This window comes from Solanum dulcamara, chromosome 10 (genome assembly GCF_947179165.1).
Source record: "Solanum dulcamara chromosome 10, daSolDulc1.2, whole genome shotgun sequence".
NCBI classification, from domain to species: Eukaryota; Viridiplantae; Streptophyta; class Magnoliopsida; order Solanales; family Solanaceae; genus Solanum; species Solanum dulcamara.
The window spans coordinates 2,517,341-2,533,901 of NC_077246.1; the positions used below are offsets into that span (position 1 = coordinate 2,517,341).

Below are 16,561 nucleotides of genomic sequence, written 5' to 3' on the forward strand. Positions count from 1 at the left end.
TTGCTCCAAACTTGGTAACGCCATCCATAATAATCTAGTGAATGATTTTTATAGCTTTTATAGAAATCCACATCACTTTCTTAGTATTTAGGGGTCAAAACAGGAATTTGGTGTTTTTCCAGTTATTCATGAGCATTAGCCTATAAATATTCTGTAAATATACTTGTCCGAAATTATTTTGCTCCAAATTTAATAAGACCATCTATAATTACCTAATAAATAATATTTATAGCTTTTATAGAAATTCATGCCATTTTTAAGTGTTTAAGGATCACGAAATCGAAATTTGGTGTTTTTTCTCAATTTTTCATGAGCATTAATCTCTATTGATGTTAATTTGGAAGGAGCATTCTAACCATGGCTTTAGTTTTTTTTTTAAAAAAAAATTCTCTTCTTCTATTTCAAAGACCCAATCGTAAAAGCTTATTCATGAAATACATTTTATTTGCATTCACGCTTTATGTAAAGATCCTCCCTTACCCTTATCCAGTGAAATCTCATAGATGGTGTATACACAACCTTACCCCTATCTTGCGAAGGTAGAAAGGCGGATTGTGATAACTCAAGTAAGAGCAAGTCAGATGCCTGCTAATATACATTACATTACATCCTATTTCAAACTACGCCATATTATGGTACTATACCAAACAATGAATAGATGATCACTTTTTTCATTTTCATGTCTATTCCAAAAAAGAAGAAAGTAGAAATCACGAATTCTTAAATTTTCAGGCTAAATATGTTATTGAGGCGTTGTTAAACTACTATCTTGCTTGTCGACAACACAACCTTTAGGAAGAACTGTACCGCCAATTCTTTTTGGAGGCCAATACCGGAATATGGACCTGCCTATGATGTTTTTCGCAGGAAGTGCTCCCCTGTTAAAAAGAGATTCAAACGTAAGGTGAGCATATTTAGAACCCGTTTAGATTGGCTTATTAGTTTCTGATAAGCTGTTTTCAGCGTTTCTGAGTGTTTGGTTGGCGAACTTAAAGTCATTTTGTGCTTAAAATAAGCTCAAAAAAATAATTTGGTCTGTTTGGCTTAACTTATCTAAAGCAGCTTTCAGTTTATAAGTTGTTTTAAATAAGTTCAGCCAAACAGACACTTAATGAAACTAGCAATTTATAGGAGACGCTCCAGCTTTTCGGAGAACGGAAAACTCACCACACATGAGAATCGTAGCTGTTATTCCGATTATCACCCATCACAAAAACTGAATTCTCAGGTACATGCTGCAGTACAACATGGATAAGAGACGGTAAGAATAGTATGCATTCTTCTTACACTAAGTGGCAATTAAACAACAGATTTTGTGTACAATCAGTGTTGCTCGGACTCTTCAAAAATGTTGACGCACCCGTGTTGGATCCTCCAAAAATGCACTACTTTTGGAGGATTCGACACTCGTCTGTTGACGTTTTTGAAGATTCCGAGTAACATAGGCCACAACTATGATAGTTTTTGATAGTGAAATCTGGATGACCCAATACTTTTGTATATTCGAAACTTCCTAAGGAAATGAATTGGAGGGAAGCTGATTGCTGAGTTAAATGAATCAGTAGAAACGGAACATACCACTGGTGTCATTTCGTATTTGGGTGCCTCATTTATAAAATCTTCATTTCGCGCAACACCATTTACAATCAGCTTTCCTTCATGAACCTGCACTACCAAGAATCACCAAAATATTTCCTTTTATACTTCTGGTTATACAAACTCCTCCCTTCCCCTCCAAAATAAACCAGAAGAAAAAGACAAGATATAGCAATGATTTAAATGTAAGGATGTTGGAGATTCATCACAAAGGGGATGAGCGGGATCTCTTTTTTGTATATGAAAGCAAAATAAGACGGCAGACTTCCCTTGACTTTCGTTTTCTATATTAGGACTTAATTATAACACTCACACAGCTGATGAGTTCCTAAGTAGTAATCTTTTACTCTATCTCAAACTGAAGCTCACGTTCTGATTTGACGAAATTGTTAGGAAGAAAGTAATGGAGTAAAATAATTAAATTTTAACGCAGGTTGAACTTTTGAGCTATCGTTCGGATGTATAAGAATGAAAAAGGAAAAATAATATTGCTAAGTCTGAAAGAGGATTCAATATAATTTCTCTTTTATAAAATTGATTAATTTTTTTTTTATATCAGTAAAGTGGACAGCATCTGAGGTTGGACGAAAAAAAAGAGAGGTGGAGTTCAAGTTTGTGATTGAAATGGAAGGGAACAATAAGATGCCAAAAACCCTTGTTGAGAACTATCTCATGAGTGGAATCATGTATTTCAAGCATCTTGAATTTGAATATCAATGTTATAAACAAATTCACCAGGAGTTCTCCTCCAGAGCAGAGACTGGAGAAGCATGCTATTTGACAATGTACACCTATGTTGCTCGGACTCTCCAAAAATGTTGTTGCACCCGTGTCGGATGCTCCAAAAATGAGCTACTTGGAGAATCCGACACACACCCGAGTGCAGTTTTAAAGAGTCTGAGCAACACAGATGTACACTGATACTGGTTCAAGTAGCGGTCCATGTATCAAAACTACAGCCTAGAGGTTGCAATTCCATGGTTATATATTACGTAATGCTATTAGAAAAGATTCTAAAAGGACTTGATAAATCAACAGAGTTGGAATGGAAGAGAGAAGATGTATTACACAAATACAGGATATAGAGAGTTTTTACAAAAGGGTCCGTCCTCTCAATATACTGATTGGACGACCAGGTCAGTGCATGGTTTTGACAAAAAGGGAAGCACATGTATATTGAAAGACTGAACTCTTATTGTTGAGGGAGCATAAGAGAAATGAAATAGGAGCGTATTGTGACCCATGCATTCTATCAACCAATTCAGTTGCTTCTATAGCCATTAGGGGGGTGGGGGGTCAGTCATAATTAAGCAGTTCAAATTCATAGTATTACTGCTTCTATTATCTAATGAACTCACCTCGACAATATCACCTTCTTTTGCAACAATCCTCTTGATAAAGACATCGTCATCAGTGTATCCTACTTCCTGAAGGACTGGGGGACTTTTGAAAATTACTATGTCATTCGGGCATGGCTTTCTAAAATAGTAGCTGACCTGAAACCACAAGATCAACATAGTTACGAACAAAAATGACTTTGAAATAATCGACTCGCCATATTAATAATTGCACATATCGAAGGACATCAAAGGATATATAAGATGGAAAGAACCAATTGAGGAGGCTTAAACATATATTCGTACCCTCAGGAAATTGTCTTTAGATGATTGCAACACAACAGTATTGACTTCAAACACACTATAACAAGAACAATTTTAGATGCAAGTTGCAGGTAATTCTCTGACACCTAATAAAAGGTAATTTGATGCATCTACAACTGATAATAACAGCAAACAGATCACTATTTATAAGTTACTACAACAACAACAACATACCCAATGAAATCCCACTAGGTGGGGGCTGGTGAGGGTAAAGTGTACGCAGACCTTACTACAATCCTAAAATCATTTTCAGAGTCAAACTATTCCGTGTTTCAACGTCTATACTTCATGATACTAACATTATCATTTCAAATTCAATATTTAGGTCTAGGATGAATCAAGAAGCATAAATTCCACAACAAAGCTGTCCTCTGCATTTCAGCTGTCTCCAACAATTGATTCCCTACATTTCGATTTGTCCCCAGCATCAAATGTTGGAAACATAACCAAATCAATTGTCAAAATTTAAATCAGAAGGAAATATTCAGCTAAAAAGTGTCCAAATTTATCAACAACTTATATATTAATTATGCCTCAACCCCAAAGGCCGAAACTAGTCGGTGTCAGCTTATATGAACTTTTTGTGTCAATTTTGATGATGAATCATAGTCACTCAACATACCTGAACCCTCCTCCTTAATCCAAACTTGAGACTGACTATGCTTAGCAGAGTTCAACCTCATCAGCAACCAAAGGTATAAATTCACAAATATACAGCCAAAATAAAACAAATTACTTTTTCAGCTACAAGTTTCCTAATCGATTGTCATTAGTTAAATCAGGAGGAAATGTTCAGCAAAAGAAACTCAAACTTTATCAACTTCTATATCAATTATGACTCAATCCCAAACTAGTCGTAGTCAGCTTATATGAATCATTTATATTCTCATCCAAGGGTGTGGCCTAATGGTCAATGAAGTAGGTTGAGCACCTTAAAGTCTCAGGTTCAAATTCCCGCAGTCTTGGTAGACAGAGTTACATAGTAGATGTTGTTGGTAGGAATTGGCAGGTGCCCCATGTAATCAGTCAAGGTACATGCAAGATGGCCCGTCACCACAGTTATCAACAACAACTAGGGGTGGGCATAAAAACCAAAAAATCGAACCGAACTAATTCGGTTTTTCAGTGTCGGTTCTTTTTTTCGAAAACTTCGGTTCTTCGGTTCGGTGTTCGGTGTTAGAATCACAATTCCACGGTGCACCGAAGAACCGAAGTTTTATTAAATAAATATACAATAATACTTAAAATTTTATTACTTATATATTTTGATCCAATTCCACAATGTTATTACTTTATGTTGTTAGTTGTTACTTTGAAGTGTGAACAACTAATTGATATTATTACTTATTAATTAATGGCTATTTGGGCAGTGAAGTGTGAACAACAACTAATATAACTTATAACTTAAAAGACAGAGTGTGAACTGTGGACTACCTTATATCCTTTTTATTTTTCATTTGCACCAAAAAAAACATTTTATAAATATCGAAATAAATCGAACCGAAGTTGAAAAAACCGAACCGAACCGATCTAGTTTGGTTTGGAATACGGTACACACTTTAGCAAAATCGAACCGAAGAACCGAATGCCCACCCCTAACAACAACAACATACCCAGTGAAATCTCACTAGGTGAGGTTTGAGGAGAGTAGAGTGTATGCAAACCTTATCACCACCTCATGGAGGTAGAAAGACTGTTTCTGAAAGACCCTCGGCTCAAGTGCATCAAACCCAAGTAATAAAAGATGAAAACCATGAAGAAAGCATAGCATTAAATAAAACCACAATGTAAAGTTTACAACAAAGAAACTAGTGTACGACTAGTACTACAACAAGCACTAACAAGCCTAAGCAAGACACCCTCTAGCCCTCCTAACTTTCTACCCTAATACGTAACCTCCACTCTTTTCTATCTACAGTCCTCAGTAATATGAAGTTGCGCCATGTCCTTTCTATCACCTCTTTCCAATACTTTTTCGGTCTACCTCTATCCCTCCGCACACCCCCTACAACCAGCCTCTCGCATCTCCACAGTTATCATTAAAAAAAAAGAATATATCTCTATTCATTTTAATGATTCATCATAGTTAGACTGTTTTTACATTGGCATTCAACCTACCTTAACTCTCTTACTTTATCCAGACTCGAGACCAACTATGCTTGGGAAGTTCAACTACAGCAACAATAACAACAAGAACAACTACTCCGACTAACACTACTACTAAATCCGAATTTGGGGGTCAGCTATATGAATAATCACTGCTTCATGTAACTTCAACTCATGTCAAAAGAATAATTCACAAACATATATGCAAAACAAAACAAAAAATTACCTTTTCAGCTACAATTCTATCTCCAACATCAAATGTAGGATACATTGACAATGAAGGTATAAACCTTGGCTCAGCCACAAATGACCTAAATGCAAGTGATATAGCCACAGCCACAAAAACCGTTTTTGCATCATCTGAAGTAATATTCACCCATTCTGACAAAACCCCATTTTGCTTCTCCGATTTCTCATCATCTCCATCATTACCACCACCATCTCCGCTGCCGTCACCGCCTCCGCCGTCACGGTCCACAACCACCTTTGTCTCATCTTTAACCCCTTTACACTTAAACCTCTGATTTTGAGTTTTGCTACATCTAAAACACTTGAAAGGTAGAATCTTGGGGGGTTTTATGAAAGATTTCAAATGAGTATCATTGAATTGAAGGGATTTAGATAAAGGGTTGGAATTGAAAATTGAAATTTTTGGGTTTTTTGAAGGTGTTGAAGAGAATGGAGAGAGGAACTGTAGAGTTATCATTAGAATTTGTAGCTTTTTTATCTGCAACAAATTTACAAGTTTCTTGATTCCAATATGTGTTGAATTTGAATTGGTAGTTAATATTAGTGAGTTCTTTCCTTTTGAAGAAAAATTTTAATAAAAACAACAAATAGATATGTCATATTGCCTATCACAACATATTACTACTATTTTATTTTACTTTGACACCTATATTAAAAGTAAATTTTTCATTTTGTTTGTTCAATTTAACAAATTAAAAGAGTTGAATACTTCATTTAATCTTTACTGTAACATTCATATTAATTATAGGCTTAAATCATCGACGGACACTTAAAGTTGTCCACATTTTTTTACTTAGACACTTCAATTAAACGTGTATCAATTGAACACCTTTAGCACTTCGAATTAATGCCAGTGAACACTTTTTCAACAATCATCTAAAAAAGTATAATGTGTCTAATACACTCGCGGTGATCTAACAAACATGACGAATTAAATAATGACATGTGTCATTTGGGTCCCAAAAAATATTTTAACATGTATTATAATGTGAAAGAAAAAGAAACTTATTACTATTAAAAATAAATATAAATAAAATCAAAAAAAACCACCCACCACCCAATCACTTCCCTTGCTATCCCATCATGTGTTGTCCATCATATCCTTTCCAGTTTCTTCAACTCTGTTCAAAAACTTTGGCGACTTGAAAAATTCCAATAATTTCAAACATTAATATTTCAAATCGCATTGCAAATAATAACATGAAAAGGGGTACAATTCTCTAATTGCCCTATCCACTTAGATTAGCATTTTGTTGCTCCAATTAAAAAAAAAATAGAGAACTTTACTTCGGAAAAGGCGTCAATGGCAGACGGGATGTCGTAAGATGAAGAAGAGTTAAGGTTACAAATTGGTTTGTAAAGATTGTGTGGAACTTCGTCGTTTTCTTCATCATCGTCAGATTCGTCACAGGTTTCGTTCGAGTTCCTTTTGCTCCGGCCAGTGGCGGAAAGCTGAGAGACAAGCTAAGACAAAATATTGAACCTCTTTGCCACTGAGCTAGTCCCTTGGCTTATGTTCAGGGGGTTCAATGTCAAATATATACTCATAAATTAAAAACTTTATCTTATATATACAGTGTAATTTTTTAACGAGGGGGTTCGGATGAACCCCTGGATGACACGTGGGTCCGCCCCTGGCTCCGGCACCGCAAGTCTCATGAAGTTAAAACACCGTTCTTTTATTTTTTTCTCTGGTCACTTCACCTCCTTAACCATTGTGTTCATCTTATTTTTTCAGATTTGTCATTATCGTTGTCATCACATCCAATTTTTCCTCCTCTTTTGAGCGACCACCACCCCTCTGCCATTAACGCCGTCGCTTGGTCGTTTTTTTTGTTCACATCTAGAATCGATTAAAATTTCTTTCTTCTTTTCTGAATCTTTGTCATATTGTTGATCTATAGAAGTAAACAATGTTAGAAATTTACAATTTAACCTATAGCGGCAACAGCAGCGGCGACGACGTGGTGGTAAGGTGGAGGAAGTGCTGGCAACGGAGCACAAGAAAGAAGAAAGAGATTTTTTTTAATTTTAAAAAAAAAATCTAATCAAATGCTTTCAGCTTTCACGCGCTCCTTATCCGTGAATCACACCCAAAATGCCACATAGGCAAAAAGTGTTGAAGTGATATCAATTCGAAGTGCTATAAGTGTTCAATAGGTACAAGTCTTAATTGAGGTGTCTAAATAAAAAATGCGAATAACTTTAATTGTCCGTCGATGACTTAAGCCTTAATTATAAGTCATCTAAATCTTGAGGAATGAATAATATTTAATAACAAGAAAAAAAATAAACACAAAAATGGTAATTATATCTTGTTTTTCTAAAGATGAACGGAGAGAGTACATAAATAGTAGTCAAATTGAATTTCAAAGCATCATTTATAAGATTTTGTTAGTAAAATATACCCCTAGTCAAAACTTTCTTAAGAATTGTGTTAAGTTAACATGGATCAAGTAAAATAAAACGAAAGTGAGTGTATTGTTATGACCACTTATTTAATTGACTTTTAAGTAATCCTTATACAAGATGAGTGTTTATCTATAACTATCTCGAATCCACAAAAATAAGATAAGATTGTGTTACATCATATTTTTATCATACTATATTTGTGAAATTATATTGAGTATGTTATTATTGTTTATCGTAGAAATCTTTACATTGTTGGTATACAAAATATGATTAACTTCCATAAACTTATAAAACTCATCAGTATTATGAAACAAATTAACTTAGCAAAATAAGAAGGAAGGCAGAAATTAGAAAGGAATGCAGAGAGAGATAATTGTGTATGTTTACTAACTTGCACAATGGCTATTTATAGCCAATTCAAAAGAAGAAAAGGTGAGTGAATTAGTGGGTTAGGAGGAAAAGTAGTGATATGGTAAAAGTGACAAAAGAAAGGGACATTCATATTTTACAATACTCCCCCTTGAATGTCCATTTAAACAAAAACAACTTCTAGTGAAAGAACAAATATACATAGTTATTCTCAATATGCATTGATTGCTATCTCATTAAAAACCTTGCTAGAAAAACCCAGTGGGACAAAACCTAGATTAAGGGAAAAAAAGTGCAGCGTGTATTCTACTCCCCCTGATGAAGAACATGGTTCAGATGGTTAAGTTTTTGCATCCAATATTGTATCTCAATTTCTCAAAGGATGAAGCTGGCAATGTCTTGGTGAACATATCTGCTAAATTATCACTTGAATGAACTTGTTGAACATCTATTTCACCTTTCTTTTGAAGATCATGGGTAAAAAAGAATTTTGGTGAAATATGTTTTGTTCTATCTCCTTTAATGTATCTTCCCTTCGATTGAGCTATACAAGCATCATTGTCTTCATACAATATTATTGGAACGTCTCTTTTCAAACAAAGACCACATATTTCTTGAATGCGTTGAGTTATTGATCTTAACCAAATGCATTCTCGATTTGCTTCATGAATGACTATTATCTAGCATGACTTGAAGAAGTGGCAACCATAGTTTGCTTTATTGAACGTCATGATATAGTTGTACCATTATATGTAAATAAGTAGCTTGTCTGCGATCTATCTTTATAGGAATCAAAAAAATATCTTGCATCTGCATAACTAATCAATTCTGACATGAATTCATTTGAGTAAAATAATCTCATATTTGCGGTCCCTAGGATATATCTGAATATATGCTTAATTCCATTACATTGTCTTCATGTTGAAAAGGAACTAAATCTTGATAACAAGTTTATAGAGAAAGCTATATTTGGTCTAGAAATGTTGGCAATATATATTAATGCACCAATTGCACTAAGATATGGTATTTTAGCACCAACAATCTCTTCATCATTTTCATGAGGTCGAAATAGATCTTTAGTAATATCAAGAGATCTCACAACTATTGGGGTACTTAGTGGATATGCTTTATTCATGTAAAATCTCTTTAAAATATTTTTAGTATATGTTGATAGATGGACAAATATTTCATTTGCAAAATGTTCAATTTGTAGACCAAGACAAAATGTTGTCTTTCTAAAATCTTTCATTTTAAATTCCTTTTTCAGACATTTTACTGCCTTTGAAAGTTCTTCGGGAGTTTCGATAATATTCAAATTATTAACATATGCAGCTATTATGAAAAAAATCAGATTCAGACCTGTTCATAAAGACACAAGGGCAAATTAGATCATTTTTATATCATTCTTTTAGAAAAAATTGGCTAAGACGATTGTATCACATCGCCCTGATTGATTCAGCCCATATAAATATTTTTAAACTTTTATTGAACAAGTTTTTTAGGAATTTTTATATATCTCAGGCATTTTAAATCCTTCAGGATTTTCTTAAAAATATCATTATCTAGAGGGCCATATAAATAGGTTGTAACGACATCCATCAGATGCATGCCAAGTTTTTTATGAACTGCTAAATTTATAAAATACCTTGAAAGTGATTGCACCCACTACAGGAGAATATGTTTTCATATAATCAATGTCAGGTCTTAGCGAAAATCTTTGTGCCAAAAATTGTACTTTATATCTTACAACTTTATTTTTCTCATTTCGTTTTCGCACAAAAATCCATTTGTACCCCATTGATTTTCTACCTTCAAGTGTTCGTACTATCGGTCCAAAAACTTTGCGTTTTTCAACCAAAGCTAATTCAACTTAAATTGCAGCTTTCCATTTCGGCCAGTTATTCCTCTGTCTACATTTCACGACAAATTTTGTTTCAAGATCCTTATTTTATTGCATTATTTCAATAGCAACATTATAAGCAAAACTATTATCGACAATTACATTATTTCGATTCCATATTTTTTCTGATGAGACATGATTTAATGAAATTTCTTTATTATTTTCAGGTGTCTTAAGCTTTTCCAAGGTTTTATCAATTGTTATGTCTCCTCACTCTTTTTGAGAAGATTCTTCCATATTATGACCATCTTTATTGTTTGCTCGTTTTCTTTTTAGAGGATTTTTATCTTTAGAATTGATCGGTCTACCACATTTTAAGTGTGATTTAGACTCATTTATATTAATTAATTATCTTACTGGGACATCGACCCGAATTGAAGCATTTGCAGCTGTAATATTGGACTTAGTAACTCTTGATAGGTCAGTGAATGCATCTGGCAGTTGATTTGCAATATTTTGCAAATGGATTATCTTTTGAACTTCTACTTTACATTTATTTGTACGAGGATCTAAATGAGACAGTGATAATGCATTTTAATCTATTTTCTTTTTCAGCTGCTTATTTTCTCCCCCTAATGGTTGGTATATTGTTTCATCAAAATAACAATCAACAAATCATGCAATAAATAAATGTTCAGTCATAGGTTCCAAATATTTTATGATAGAAGGAGATTCATACCCAACATATATCACCAATCTTCTTTGGGGACCTATCTTTGTACGTTGTGGTGGAGCAATTGGAACATATACTGCATATCCAAATATTCTAAGAATGGAAAATGTTCGACTCCTGACCAAAAATTAATTGTAATGAGGAGATTTTATGATAACTTGTGGGTCTGATCCTCACAAGACTTTGAGAAGTTTTGTTCTCATAAGCATAGGTCTAGCATTTAATTGGAGGCGTTTAATCAATGATTTCGCTAGACCATTTTGAGTATGAACATGAGTAATTGGATGCTCAACTGTTATCCCAGTGTACAAACAATAATTATTAAATGCATGAGATGTGAACTCACCAGCATTATCAAGATGAATTATCGTTATTGCATAGTCTGGAAATTGTGTTTTTAACTTAATTATTTGAGCAAGTAATCTCGTAAATGTCATATTATGAGTTGATAATTGTTACAATCCAAGCCTAGGGCCTAGATTTGACATGACAAATGAGAAATTCGAAAGTACCTCAAACAAGCCTCCTAGCATTTTTTTAGCCTTTCATAGGTAATGACAATAAATAAACAAGAAGAAATCATAATAGTAAATCTTCAACTTACATATGTCCAACAATACCTAACATTTAGATTTAATGGGGCTAAGACAAGTCTCTAGCTCACCCTCAATCATAATAAAAAGAAATGTCATAGTAAGTGTCTAAAGATCTCAAGATGTTATAAGTTAAAAATATAAAGGAGTGTTGTTCCCGGAACATGGGAACTCACCAAAAGTGGTCTTCAAACGAAATTTCAACTAGCCACGTGGAGGAGAACGGGGAGGAGCACCGATCCCTACATGGTGATATCATGTAGGTAAAAGAGTATGTGTTAGTACTTTGAATGTACTATGTATGTAAGCATGCATTAATATTGAGGAAACATTAAAACATTTATGTAATATGACACATAATGTTATGCATGCATAATCAATCATATAGATATCCTTTAAAATATTCATTTTATGGGAAAATGACCATAACCGACATTTAAGACCATGCGATACATGGAATCCAACATAACCCCCTACGTTAGACAGGGAGACTACTTGCCGGGTAGAGCTCCGTCAACTTCATTTATTTCTTTAACTTTAACTTTAAGGGCTTTCATGGATCCATTAGTCTAAGCCTACAAAGGCTCCTATGTTGGCACATAGTTAATGAGACAAGGGATTGCTACTAGGATTCCCTTATCGAATCCCACCTCAATGTCCCATTCGGTGCTAAGTCAATTTTATGAAATAGTTTAATACTTCAAAATAGTCATAGCATATAGCTTGAGAATTCAAAATATCACATTTGGTGGAATGGCTCATTAAAACCTTTAGTAATTCAAATATGCAAGAATTATCCTTATAGTATAAAGAATCCATCATTCATAGCATTTCATCATTTTTTTTATTTCATATGACTCCTTTTTGATCATAGACATTGCTTTCATAAATATTTATTTGGAGACAGCTTTCAAGTCAAACTTCATTAAAAATATAGTAAAACTAGGTGGGTTTAAATTACTTCAACTTTCAAACATGTATGTAAATAAAATTATATATAAATAATTTGATATCCATTAATTAAAAATCATGATGTAAACAACCCACCATGAATTTCAAGAACCTTTAAGGAGCTAAATAGGAAAAAATACTTGAAAACCATCAATTCATACATATGAAATCATTTTGCATCAAAATAGACCAATAATCATTAGTTTAACCATGATTTATGCCATTAAGTAAAAATAAGAATTACTCATAAGAAAATCTTATTTGAAATCAAGAGATTTAGTTGAAAGAGCTTTAGACTCCGTAGGTGAAAGAACCCATTGATAAACACCCACATACCTTAGAGTAAAACTTAAAGAAAATAAACATAATTTATCATATAATCAAAATAATTTAGGCATGAGAGAGGAAGGAATACTCTCATTGAAACCTTACATACCTGGAATTCGAAGCGTTACTCAGAATCGAATGACTTAATAAACACTCTTGAATTCTAGCATTTTCTCCTCGCCGGAGTATTTTGTATACTACCTGGAGTATATGAATCACCTAAATAGTATTTCTACACTACTAAGAACTAAAACTATATTTTGAGAATGAGTAAAGGAGTGTATAGATAGAAGAGTTGCTTGAAAAAGCTTGATGAACAAAATGATGAAATAAGGTGGGTATTTATAGGTGTGAAGGAGGAACCTAACAATAATTAAAATAATTATAAAGAAAAATCTAAAAATTTAATAAAAGATTGTGATATCATGGGTAATGTCAAATAAAGGACTATTGATGTCATGGGTGATGTCAAATGGATCTAGATCTTTTCATTGTTGGTGAGATAAACCTTCTGTTAATGGATTACCCTTTTTGGAGCTGCGTTTGAAAAAGATAACTTCCTCATTAGGATTTGGTGTCTTAATATTAATTGTTTCTATAGAAGTCTACTTTCATATCGTTTAAGAATCAACTAATTTGGAGAATCCTATAGTGAGATATGATTTTTCTTCTACAAACACTCTATTTCGTCACAACACCATATCTTGCAACAATTAATTTATTTTACCTGCTTAACCTCTGAAACTTAAATATGGTATTCACAAAAATTGTAGGTAATGATGTTAGGGTTATTTAGAAATTTGAATCACCTAATTTGGATCATTCTATTAAAAGTTATGCCCAAAATACAGAAGAGATGTCATTTTCATCGAGATTGAAACATCATATACAACGTTTTTAGGGGATGTTACACTAATAAACACACATGTGACCATCTTGTAGATGTATCTATTAAAACCATATAATATTTAAATAGTTCAATAATGGGTGAATGGGCCCACATATATCACCTTGTATACGCTCCAGAAATGTTGGAAATTCAATTCCCACTTTGATTACTAATGGTCTAGTAATCAATTTGCCTTGATAACATGCAACATAAGAGAATTCTTTAAATTGAAAAATCTTTTGGTTCTTCAAAGAGTGTCCATGTGAACTTTCAATTATTTTGCGCATCATATTAGAACCGAGATGGCCCAACTGATCATGCCATATAATAAAATCATTTGAGTTACTAAAACTTTAATTTACTATGATATGTGTTTCAACCATTCTAATACTTGTGAAGTATAAATTGGATGAAAGAGTGGATAGCTTTTCAAGTATAAACTTCTTGCCTGACATCATTGTAGTAATGTAGAGATATTCATTATTTTCATCATTTGTAGTCTCAATATTATAGCCATTTTGACGAATATCTTTGAAACTTAATAAGTTTCTTTGAGACATACTACAATATAATGCTTCATTAATTGTCAAATTTGTTCCTCCGATAAGTACAACTTTATCTTTTTCGCATCCTTCAATTAATCTTGTACAATCAGATATTGTATTAACATTAGCTTCTTTCATAATCAAATAAGAAAAATATTTCTTATCTCTTAAAATAGTATGTGTTGTGGTACAATCGATAAGACAAATAGCATCATAATTGATTTTGGATCCAATTGATGACTGTAAAATTTTCATATTCTTCATAAATAAAAAGATATATTAGAAGAACGTGAAAAACTAACAACATAAGAAACCATAAGAAATTGCACTGCCTTAAGAAACACATTTACGAATAACAGCATAATAGCAAACATAATAGGAAAACAATAACTATTTTTATAATTTTTATCCCCAGTTAGATGATCAGTTCTTCAATCAATATTCATATTCTCATAAAAGTCTTCAGCTTCTAAATGAGTAATATTTGGGAGACTTTCAAAATCATCATCTTTATAAGTAAGATTTACCTCAATATCTTCATATTTATTTAAGGAAGTTGTTTCATTATCATCATTCCTAAAATTCAAATATGCCTCCACATTATTATCTCTTCTTTTGAAAGAGACTTGATAAAGTTTCACAAAATTATCAGGCATACGACATTCACGTGCCTAATGACCCTTCATACCACATCGGTGGCAAACATTGAATTTACCCTTAGAAGAATTATTTTGATAAACTTTATTGTTCTCATATTTATTTTCACCATGATGACGATACTTTTTTTGTCCTCTATCACGACCACGGCAATGGACGCGGCCACGATAATTATTTTGTGCTGATTCAGACTGATTATGTACTGCTACAGCATTCGCTTCAGGAAATGGAGCAGACTCAATGGGATGGGTTTCGTGATTTTTCATCAGCAAAATATTATTTTGCTCATCCACAAGTAGGCATGTAATTAATTTAGAATATTTCTTAAACCTTTTTTCACGATATTGTTGTTGTAGAACACATTTGAAGAGTAAAAAGTGAAAAAAGTTTTCTCAAGTAAGTCATCATCAGTCATAGTATCTCCACATAATTTTAATACGAATACTTTGCGAATAGCAAATTTATACTTTGTCTCACTTTTAAAATCTTGAAATCGAAGGTGTATCCACTCATATCGAGCTTTCAGTAACACCGTAAGTTTTAGGTGGTCATACCGATCCTTCAAGTTAATCCAAATTCAATAGGGTCTTTCACAGTTAAATATTCAATTTTTAATCCTTCATAAATATGATGATGGAGGAAAATCATGGTCTTTGCTTTATTTTGGCTTGATGTTTTATTTTCTTATTTAATAGTGTTATGTCAAAAAAAGACACTTTAAAATTAATTTCAACTTTATAGAAAAAAAATCAATCTTAGAAAAGAAGAGTCGCCACTTAATGTTTTAAAGAAATTAAAAAAACTTAATTTAAAAAATTCTAACAGATTTAAGTCATAAAAATTAAGAAAAAAAGATATGAGTTTCTTATTTCACTTTGAGAAGGTGTTAAGCATTCAAAGTGGACGCTAACGCACGGTTATCCGGCGATTTGAAAAATTATTTGACTAACTTTTGAAAATATTAGTTTAAAGAAAACGAAGACTTTAAAATTATTTTTTAGAAAAAATGATCAAACTTAAATATTGAAAATAATATACATGTATATAAAAAAAAGTAAAAGTTTATCAATGACTAAGTAAAGGTAGAAAATCATTTAAAGAGTAAACTAACATGAATTGATTTATCTTTAGGGGATTCTAATTTAGTTAAAATAAATTAAAATTAATATTTAAGCAAACATAAATAAAATAAGTACAAAAATTATTACAACCCGAATCAATATAAATAAATAATAAATAACACATGAAAATATGGTTTGACACTTAGTTTCTATACGCCTGGACTAAGTTGTTGTCCATCTGCGTTTTGGGTCTTAAGCACAATTCTATTATATATCGTATCTGTATATACACTATATATCAGACTATATATACACTGTATAGAGTGTATACGTTATTATTTTTGTATATCGAACCATATACACACTGTATACCACATGTTTATTCCCTGTATCTGCTGTATATATTTGTATATCAGACTGTATATACACTGTATATCAATATATACAATATTATTTTGTTGCATATTAGATTGTATAGATATTGTATATCAGTGTATACGACATTGTTTTTCACCTGTATTTCGTGTATACAACCCAATATCAATATTCAAACCATGAATATTAGCTTTATT

The 16,561-nt window shown here is 32.6% G+C and overlaps 1 protein-coding gene across 1 annotated transcript; it reads right to left on the minus strand.

The window, feature by feature from the left end:
* Nucleotides 1-418: 418 nt before the first annotated feature.
* LOC129870340 (chloroplast processing peptidase) lies at nt 419-6,182 on the minus strand. Its single transcript, XM_055945080.1, has 5 exons — nt 5,590-6,182; nt 2,955-3,092; nt 1,579-1,665; nt 1,168-1,235; nt 419-878 (listed from the first exon to the last, which is right to left on the minus strand). The coding sequence occupies exons 1-5, from the start codon at nt 6,067-6,069 to the stop codon at nt 743-745; spliced, it is 909 nt and encodes a 302-aa protein (XP_055801055.1). The 5' UTR covers nt 6,070-6,182; the 3' UTR covers nt 419-742.
* Between the last annotated feature and the right edge of the window lie 10,379 nt (nt 6,183-16,561).